The 10287-nt window shown below is 50.1% G+C and overlaps 1 protein-coding gene across 2 annotated transcripts; it reads right to left on the bottom strand.

The window, feature by feature from the left end:
* Positions 1–529: 529 nt before the first annotated feature.
* Positions 530–6834, bottom strand: LOC119847651 (chemokine-like receptor 1). Of its 2 annotated transcripts, none has more exons than XM_038382592.2 (3): positions 6706–6834; positions 6042–6259; positions 530–2333 (listed from the first exon to the last, which is right to left on the bottom strand). In XM_038382592.2, exon 3 carries the CDS (start codon positions 2290–2292, stop codon positions 1201–1203), a length of 1092 nt encoding a protein of 363 aa, XP_038238520.1. In that variant the 5' UTR covers positions 2293–2333; positions 6042–6259; positions 6706–6834; the 3' UTR covers positions 530–1200. The 2 variants fall into 2 exon arrangements, with proteins under 2 accessions (XP_038238520.1, XP_038238521.1); XM_038382593.2 differs by having other exon boundaries at positions 6032–6259; positions 6706–6811.
* Between the last annotated feature and the right edge of the window lie 3453 nt (positions 6835–10287).

Raw genomic sequence — 10287 nt, 5'->3', positions numbered from 1 at the left:
CCCAGGAGTCCTGGATCCCAGTCTCTCCCCCGTCCACCTCCCACCACCACTCTAATCCACTATGCACCACTCCCCCTCAGAGCTGGGGAGAGAACCCAGGAGTCCTGCCTCCCAGCCTCTCCCCTGTCTGCCCCCCCCTCTAACCCACTATGCCCCACTCCCCTCTCAGAGCTGGAGAGAGAACCCAGGAGTTCTGGCTTCCAGCCTCTCCCCCCACCCCACTCTAACCCACTCTGCCCCACTCCCCTCTCAGAGCTGGGGAGAGAATCCAGGAGTCCTGGCTCCCAGCCTCTCCCCCATCTGCCCCCCCACTCTAAACCACTACACCCCACTCCCCTCCCAGAGCTCTAGTTCCAAACAAGTCATCTTTTACTACAGTGATAACTTCTGATAATCAGCTCATAACCCCTTTGAGTGACCCCCCCATAATGAACTAAACTCCCCTACAGAGAATCCCCTCTTATAGTGAACAATTCACCCCTATTGAGAAGGTGTCTTTTTTTTTTAAATGAAGAAACCAGAATCTTTCTACAACACAGCTCTATTGTCTTTATTATCTTGGCTGTGTGCGCCGTTCAGATACAATTCCCAGCTTCAAGGATCTGCAAGGGCACCAGCATTTTATTTCATACAGCCTCAGCTCTCAATAGAACTCTGCTCATTAAGAAACCGAGTGACACACTATTAAGGAGGAAAGGAGAAAAGCGAAGGTTTTAGTGTATGTTCTCAGAGACCAAATGGAGCCCTTTTAAAGAGACATCATTTCAACAAAGTCCCTCCGAACACCAGATCTCTCCAGTTGGATGCTCCCAAAATGACTCTTGGGTAGAGAAAACGCTGCTCAAGTTATGCTCACTGAATGCATTTACTACAGAGAAATCAGTGAAGGATCCCATTACCAGGTTATGGCATTTTGTTCTTCGTTGGCTTTTATCCATCCACACAGAAGCATCTGTTCACAGAAATGTAGGGTTAGAAGGAACCTCAAGAGGCCTTCAAGCCTCTTCTCCCATGGTGAGACAGGACCAAGCAAACCTAGACCATCCCTGGCAGGGGTATATCAACACAAGCAGAGCCAAGCAGGGAATCATGTCTATGGAAGGGTGGAGTTCATTGGGTCAATTTTGTCCCTGTTGATGTTGGGGAGAGGTTCTGGCTGAACACTACTGAGGTTCCCAGCTCTCAGCAGATGCATGATGCCTAGAAGACCTGGGAATCCATGTCTGTGGACTTGCTCTTCGTGTTTGCAGTGATGCTGGCAGCCTCCTCACTGAAGGCACTTTCAAAGGCTGAGAAGAGGGAATGGCGCAGCTTCTCCTTGAAGTTCTGACCCATGAAGACGTAGAGGATGGGATTGAGGCAGCTGTTGATGAAGGCCAGGCTGGAGGTCAAGGGGATGCCAACAATGAGGGTGGTGTCCATACTGGGTGTCCGGTTCATCTCCAGGAAGGAGAAGATGTGGTAGGGGAGCCAGCAGAGGAAGAAAACCATGATAACGGCGGCAATGACCTTGAAGGGCTTCCCAGATCGGGCCAGTTGGTTCCTGCTTAGTTTGACTAAGATGGCACCGTAGCAGCACACGATGACGGTGAAGGGGATAAGGAAGCCTAAGATAAAGCGGCTGATGATCATGGCCCGGTGGTTTGTGTTTTTCCTCCTTTCTCTCTGCTTCTCGGTGGCCCCTTCCCCCACCGTGTCAAAATTGTTGTAGCAGTTGGTGATATTCTCGCTGTATGGGGAGGGTGCCGTGTGGCGGAAGTATAGATTCGGAGAACACAAGGCCAAGGCCACGACCCACACACCCAAGGCTACCAGGAAAGCCAGGTGGGGTGTGCGGTGGTTGTGGGCCCACACAGGGCGCACTACGAAGATGCAGCGGTCTATGCTGATGACCATGAGGAGGTAGATGCTGGCATAGAGATTGAGGAAGGCCAAACTGCTGTTGATCTTACACAATGCCCTCCCAAATGGCCAGTGGAAGCCCAGGGCTGTGTAGGCCACACTGAAGGGGAGGAAGAAGGTGAAGATGAAGTCGGCCACGGCCAGGTTGAGAAACCAGATGGTGTTGACTGTCCTCTTCATCCGGAAGCCGGTGATGAAGATGACCAGCCCGTTGCCCGTCACTCCCAGCACGAAGGCAATGGAATAGATGACCATAGTGACCACATGCATGTTACTTAAGAGCGCTTCCTTCTGGTGCACATCTTCGTAATTGTACATAGGGTTATCATAATAGGAGGTGGAGGAGACATCCAACAGAGTTGTGGGGAGAGAGGTGTCCTTCATAGCCATGGGGATGTCTTCAATTCTCTCTGTCTTACTTCTTTCTCCACCTGTCACACACCAACACAACTCATCCATTAGTTATCTCCCCTGGCAACCTCCCAACCAGCCAGTGACTTGGAGGGAACACCACCCTTCAGAAGGACCAAGGGAATATGAGACTCCTGTATTCTGTTGCACGACATTTATACTCAGTGAGAAACTTGGACAAAGATGATAGAGAAAGGGGACCAAGATACTCTCCTGGCCCCTAACTGGTAAGTTAATTTACTTATTTCCCAGTCACTTGGTTAGGTCAAAGTCTTCAAACTCAAGGATGGTAATAAATTGGAGAGGACTCAGAGAAGAGCGATGGGAATGATTCAAATATTGGAACACCTGCCTTATAGTGAGAGATTCCAGGAAATCATAGATACATAGATACATAGATACATAGATACTAAGGTCAGAAGGGACCATTCTGATCATCTAGTCCGACCTCCTGCACAGCGCAGGCCACAGAATCTCACCCACCCACTCCTACGAAAAACCTCACCCATGTCTGAGCTCTTGAAGTCCTTAAATCATGATTTAAAGACTTCAAGGAGCAGAGAAGCCTCCCTCAAGTCAACCATGCCCCATGCTACAGAGGAAGGCGAAAAACCTCCAGGGCCTCTCCAATCTGCCCTGGAGGAAAATTCCTTCCTGACCCCAAATATGGTGATCAGCTAAACCCTGAGCATATGGGCAAGATTCACCAGCCAGATACTACAGAAAATTCTTTCCTGGGTAACTCAGATCCCATCCATCTAATATCTCATCTCAGGGGATTTGGCCTATTTGCCCTGAATATTTAAAGATCAATTACTTACCAAAATCCCATTATCCCATCATACCATCTCCTCCATAAACTTATCAAGTAGAATCTTAAAACCAGATAGATCTTTTGCCCCCACTGCTTCCCTTGGAATCATAGAAGGCTATTCCAAAACTTCACTCCTCTGATGGTTAAAAACCTTTGTCTGATTTCAAGTCTAAACTTCCTGGTGGCCAGTTTATACCCATTTGTTCTTGTGTCCACATGGGTGCTGAGCTTAAATAATTCCTCTCCCTCTCCTGTATTTATCCCTCTGATATATTTATAGAGAGCAATCATATCTCCCCTCAACCTTCTTTTAGTTAGGCTAAACAAGCCAAGCTCCTTAAGTCTCCTTTCATAAGAGAAGTTTTCCATTCCTCGGATCATCCTAGTAGCCCTTCTCTGTACCTGCTCCAGTTTGAATTCATCCTTTTTAAACATGGGAGACCAGAACTGCACACAGTATTCTAGGTGAGGTCTCACCAGTGCCTTGTATAACAGTACTAAAACCTCCTTATCCCTACTGGAAATGCCTCTCCTGATGCATCCCAAAACCGTGTTAGCTTTTTTCACAGCCATATCACATTGGCAGCTCATAGTCATCCTTTGATCAACCAATACTCCAAGGTCCTTCTCTTCTTCCATTACTTCTAATTGATGCGTCCCCAATTTATAACTAAAATTCTTGTTATTAATCCCTAAATGCATAACCTTACACTTCTCACTATTAAATTTCATCCTAATCCATCTATCTGGCTTAACAAAGAGAAGTTGAAGGGGTCCCAGTCTATAGATACCTACATGGAGAACAAATATATGACTGTGGGCTCTTCAGTCTAGCAACCAAAAGCCTAAGAAGACCCAATGGCTGGAAGTTGAAACGACAATTAGACTGGAAATAAGGGGCAACACTTTAACAGTGACAGAATTCACCATCAGAATAACTTCCTAATGGGTCTAGTAGATTCTCCATCACTGGCAGTTTCAAAATCAAGACTGGAGATGTTTCTAAAAGATTGACTTAACTCAAGCAGGAATTACTGGGGGGAGGCCTATGATCTGTGTTGGATGCCATTGAGTGGCCTCCAATAATGGACTTTTTGGTTTGCTGGTGATTCCAAACAATTGAGGAGGAAAAATTGTTTCAGATCGAACCACAATGAAATTTTTTCGCAATTTTCAGTGACTGGAAAAGTCAGGAAAAATCAGTTTGGGGAACCATTTCCTTCTACCCGAACAGAACCATTTCGTTTGGATCTCGAGTGTTTTTCATGGCTTCAAATCATTTAAAAATGGATATAATTCAAGGATATTTCAAAATGAGAAGTCATTTAGAATAGACACTTTTTGTTTCCAAAAATGCCCAGTGGAAACATTTCAATGAAGGGGGTGAGATTTGTTTTTTGGCAGGCCGAGGGGGGGCGGGATCCTGAAATGAACAATTTAGTGAAACCGGCCCGGATTCATTAAATGTATCAGTGTCACCAAATCTGCATTTTTCACTGAAAAAAACAATTTAATCAAAATATTTCACCAGATGATACTCAAAAATCTGTAGGCTGCCACTGGGGGGCCCCCGGACACTGAGAAATTCAGATGGAAAGTCAGAATGCCTGTGGTTAGTTGCGTGTTGCAGCACGATCTGTGAATTATTTATTGCTGTTTCAGTGGGGTTTAAATTATTATTCAGCACAGACCCTCCCATAGTTACCCCACCATGACCTTCAGACCTTCAATAGGGGATGAATGACCCAAATGTGGGAAACCTGTAGGAGAGGTGTTCTGTGCCCCACAGTGATTAGCAGGCTGTTCGTTAATAGCTCCCCTCCCACCCAGGATATGCCTTGCGAACTTTCAGAAAAAAGTTGGGGATGATCAGCATGCCTGGGTTCTACCTCCACTCTGGGTTGGGAGAGGGGTCCAGGGGGCTAGAGCAGGGTGACTGGGGTCAGGACTCCTGGGTTCTATTACTGATACGAGGAGGGGAATGGGGACCAATGGTTTATAGCAGGGAGGGCTGGCTTTTAGGATTCCTGGTTTTGGGTTCCAGTGGTTACAGTGGTGGGTACAGCCTGGCTAGCCAAGTCCATAAATCTGGCACATTTCTTCTGAGAGGCAGCATCTCCATGTGGGAAAAACTTCCCACAGTCAGACCACCCCTACCCCAAACTCTGCCCCCAGTTAACTGATCTGTACAGGGAGAGCTGGGGCTGCCTCCTCAGATTTTGTGGGGCAAAGACCTGGAGGCCTAGAGTTAAATGAAGGGCTGGGAAGTGCACAGAAAGATTTGTAAAATCTGTAGCAACTGACTACAGTAAAGACTAGTAACCCGGCAGCTGGAAGGCTCTCTGCTCGCCTCTAGTGGCTGCCAGCCCACTACTGCAGCTATTTCTTCAGCACACCCTGTTCAAACACCTGCTTTTCGACACCCAGGCCTCAAGAACCGTCCCCCCCCCCCACGCCCCAATGTCCCAACCCAGGGGTGGTTGCTAAACAGGGGAAGAGGAAAGACAGACTCCACGCCACCCCTGTCTCAGCACCACTTCCTCTTCTGAACGGGATGGGAATTCCAGTTACTTTAGTTATTAGATTTTACCTCTCCAGAATCAAGAATACAGCCCAGCAGTCCTGGCTCCCAGCCCCCTCCCTCCCCCCCCCCCCCCCGCACAGGTGGGGAGAGGACCCAGGAGTCCTGGCTCCAAGCCTCCACCCCCACTCTAATCCACCAGACCTCACTCCTATCCCAGAGCTAGGGAGAGAACCCAGGAGTCCTGGCTCCCAGCCCCCCCCCACTCCCCTCCCAGAGCCAGGGTAGAACCCAGGAGTCCTGGCTCCCAGCCACCCTGCTCTAACCCCTAGACCCCACTCCCCTCCCCAGAGCCACATAGAGAACCCGGGAGTCCTGGTCACCTTCTTATACCTCTGGGTGCTCACGGTGCATGTGATGTCTCCTTTCCCGTTTGTGGGGCTCTCTAAGGGCAGCTGCTCCCTGGCTGATCTTCTCTTCGGAAGCCAGCCCCGTCTGCTCCTCTCGGGTAGTGGATCTCAAACCCTCCAGAGGCCCGGGATGCCTTTGTATGTGCTGCCAGCAAGGCGTGATCCACAGCACTTGACCAACACAGGAAGAACACTGAGCCTCTGACCCAACAGAGAGAACAGCGGAAGAGTGATGTAACCCCTGACATCTGCACAGGACTCCTGGGTTCTATCCCTGGCTCTGGCTGAGGAGTGGGGTCTAGTGGGTTAGAACATGGGGGTCTGTGAGTCAGAACTCCTGGTTTCTGTCCCACAGCTGAGTGGGGTCCAGTGGTAAGAGTAGGGGGCTGTTGTATTAATTTATACTAAAGGAGCCCAAAAGTCAAAAGTTGTGACCATGAATCTGAAACTGTACAACATTAAACAAGGTTCAGGGTTTGCTCCACAGAATCTGCAGCCTGTTTATGACCCCAGCAAACACCCTTTTATTAAAGAAACGGGGGGGAGAGTGAATTCCTTTGCAATGTAAAGTATTAAGTCAGGCTTTCACTAGAACCGTAACCCTTGTGCCCTTGGGTGCAGAGAGATTTTGGGAAGGGAAAACCCACCTGGTCCGACAGCCTTTTAGCTGGCACCCGAGATGATCCCTGTCTTTTGGGGAAAGGAGGAGAAGCCAGCTGAGCTGGGCTGGAGCCGTTGTCCTTGCCGCTGTTGTTAAAGTCTGATGCTGTTTCCTGGAAGACAAAATGGCACAAATCCACAGAAAAAAGGTGAGGAAAAACCCAGCAGGGTGAGAAAACGCCACTTCTGTCTCCCAGCGTAACTCTCACTTGCAACTTCTCAACTGAAAAAACACCACCCCAAGACCTGGCAGACTCATACCAGCTTCAGGCTGTTCTGGGCATTGCTTTTAGACACCTCTCTGGGCGCAGAAGGGCTGCAGGGATGCAAAATACACAGGCCTGGCTGGCCAAGCCAGGCTCTTTTTAGCCAGGTGGCAAAAGGAGAGGGATGGGAGAGAGATGGGGGAGAAGAAAAGGACCCACAAAGTGGGGTGTCTGACTTCACTGGCGGTGGTTACGGCGTCCATCACTTACGCCCAGAATCCGACATCCCAACTGTGGTTCGCTGATCTCCGCTCCCGCATGTCTCGCGTTTCCCCAGCCTCAGCTTAGCACCCACAGGGCTTTGGGGTCCGTCTCTTTGGTTCCCTCTGGCACCTTTTCCCATCAACATCGATTGTTCGAGGGAGGTTGTGACAGAGGTGGAATTTTCACTTGCTTCTCACAGCTCAGCTCACAATTATGATTAGTTTGCAGGCCCAGTTATTACAACAGGGCTGGAGGTCAGGACTCCTGGTTTCTATCCCCGGCTCTGGGACAGGAGTGGGGTCTAGTGGTTAGAGGGAGGGTGCCTCAGAATGTAGGGTACTCAGGTCTTGGGACTTGCTGAGCGGGGGGAAAGGGTAACTCAGATCAGGAGAAAGAAAAGGAGGACTTGTGGCACCTTAGAGACTAACAAATTTATTTGAGCATAAGCTTTCGTGAGCTACAGCATCCGATGAAGTGAGCTGTAGCTCACGAAAGCTTATGCTCAAATAAATTTGTTAGTCTCTAAGGTGCCACAAGTACTCCTTTTCTTTTTGCGAATACAGACTAACACGGCTGCTACTCTGAAATCAGATCAGGAGCTTTACAAAGCCAGGGCATATTGCCCTGAACTTCCGCTACTTCCGTGTGTTGCAACAGAAACATTTCCCTGTCCACCCGGGGACCTGAAGTCCCCACAAGTTCCTGTGCCTCCCCCTTCCCCTCTTCTGTGTTCTCAGCGACAGGAGCTCTCTTGCGGTTCATGTAGCTCGGACACCCCCGTGGAGCCGGGCTCCCGACTGGTGTCCATGGCATAGATCCATTGACTAAAACAGTGCCACATCGCTTTGCTGCAGTGCGGATCTAGCCCTATTGATCCCAGTGGGGCTATGGTCAATTGACCCCAGCTGGGATCTGCCCCATTGACTCCAATGGAGCTACGGCTGATTGACCCCAGCTGGGATCTGGCCCCATTGACTCCAATGGAGCTACGGCCGATTGACCCCAGCTGGGATCTGCTCCATTGACTCCAATGGAGCTGCGGCTGATTGACCCCAGTTGGGGGGCTGACTGATTTGCTTTGTCTTTCTCCCACAATCTATGCTGAAGTTCAAAGTGAGTTTAATACATCAGCTATAATGACAGACTTGGCTAAAGTAGATAGATAGATAGATAGATAGATAGATATGGTGTATGGGGATAGATAGGGTGTATGGGGACAGATAGATAGATAGATTAGATTAGATTGGATTGGATTAGATTAGATTAGATTAGATTAGATTAGATTAGATTAGATGGGGATGAAGGGGGGGTGTATGGGGATGGATGCATGGGCGGTGGGTATAATAGGCCAGGGGAGGATAAGCCTCCCCTAACCAAGCCCTGACCCCACCCACGTTCCGCCCTCTCCCCCAAGCTGGCTGGAGTTTAGCTCCGGCCAGAGGCCAGCAGGCAGTGGGGCCAGTGGGTGGCCCAACACCAGGCCAGTGCTGGGTGTGGCCAGTGGCCTGGAGCGGCTCAGCCAGGGCTCCTCCAGCTGTGGGGGGGGGGCATTGGGGCTCCTGCAGACGGGGTGGTGGAGGAGGGGCCTCAGGTGGAGAAGGCGGGGCTGCAGGGCTCGCCTCCCCAAAGTGTGGCTCATGTACCTGCCGCCCATGGATGGAAGGGTAGATCGGTAGATCGGTAACAAGCAGTTGTACCTGCTCCTTTCTGCCCTGTCCCACATATACTGTAACTGAAATTCTTGCCCACAGAGTCGCAACTTCCCCCGCAGGGAGATGATGAAATGACCGGGAGTGGTGGAGCTGAAATCATGTGGACAGTGGGTGCAGGGTGCATGTGACTGTCAGTCCTGGCTCCCGAGCCCTATTCCCAGCCCTGGGAGGGGAGTGGGGTGTAGAGGGAGAGCAACGGCCGATTGACCCCAGCTGGGGGTCTGGCCCCACTGACTCTAATGACGCGAAGGCCGATTGACCTTAGCTAGGAATCTGGCCAATTTGCTTTTTCTTTCTCCCACAGTATATTTTCAAATTCAAACTGATTTTCATACATCAGATGTAAGGAGAGATTTGGACAGAAAAGATTTTTACTGTATCTGTTGTGGTCAGCCGGAGCCTAGGTAGATTGATGGTCTGTATGGGGATAGAGAGAGAGAGAGAGAGAGATGGGGGGGTAGCTGGGGATAGATAGATAGATAGATAGATAGATAGATAGATAGATGGGGGTATGGGGATGGCTAGATAGATAGGTAGTCCCTCTCCACTTCCAATTGATCCAGGCACTCTGTCCTCTCCAACCTGCCGTATCCTAAACCTACAGTGACCAAAGCAGGTTGGGAGGACATTACTCATGTGTTACTAAGGCCTTGTCTACGCTAGAGTTTTGTTGACAAAAGTTTTGCTGCTTTAATTAAGCTGCTGTTGCATGTCCACATGAGCTCTGTGTGTCGGCAGCGTGCGTCCACACTAGCAGCTCTCGCACGAACACAGAGAGCAGCGAAGGGTGCTTTGGGAAGGGTTTGCAGTGCCTCATGGGGCAGGGACCACGTCACATGATGCTGGTATCGCAATCCCATCCTTCCGTGGGTATCCTGCTAGCTTGCCAGCCGCTTTTCAACTGAAGTGTGGGGGGGAAGGGGTGTGACAGGGAGTGTGGAGGCGGAGGAGACACCGACTAGTGTGTGTTACAGGAGTGCGTGTGTTGAGGGAGAGTGAGTGTGTCGACATGCTGTCTCTTTAAGTTTAGACAGCGGCTGGAAGCAACTAGGCCTGAGGCAGGGGGATGGGGACACCCCTGACATTACCCCCCGTCTCCCTCCCTGCTCTGCACAGCACGGCAGTCCCCTGACCCCCAGCTGTGTTCCTTTTGCCAACCAAACTGTGTCATGTAGACCAGGCCTGAGTCTCCATGTACAAAGATGATGCAATAAACAGAGGTTGCTCGTGAGACAGATGTGCGGTGGTCACGGCGCTCAGGGCGGCGTGCGACTGCAGGTTCTATTTCATTCCCAGCTCGGGGAGGGGCGTGGGGTTTAGCAGATGTTGGTTGGGCATTCAAGAGATCAGTGTTGCTGTACAGAGCATGGTCTTTAGGGAACACCTC

This window comes from Dermochelys coriacea, chromosome 24, assembly GCF_009764565.3.
Source record: "Dermochelys coriacea isolate rDerCor1 chromosome 24, rDerCor1.pri.v4, whole genome shotgun sequence".
Lineage (NCBI taxonomy): Eukaryota > Metazoa > Chordata > Testudines > Dermochelyidae > Dermochelys > Dermochelys coriacea.
This window is presented reverse-complemented; position numbering and strand designations above follow the sequence as displayed.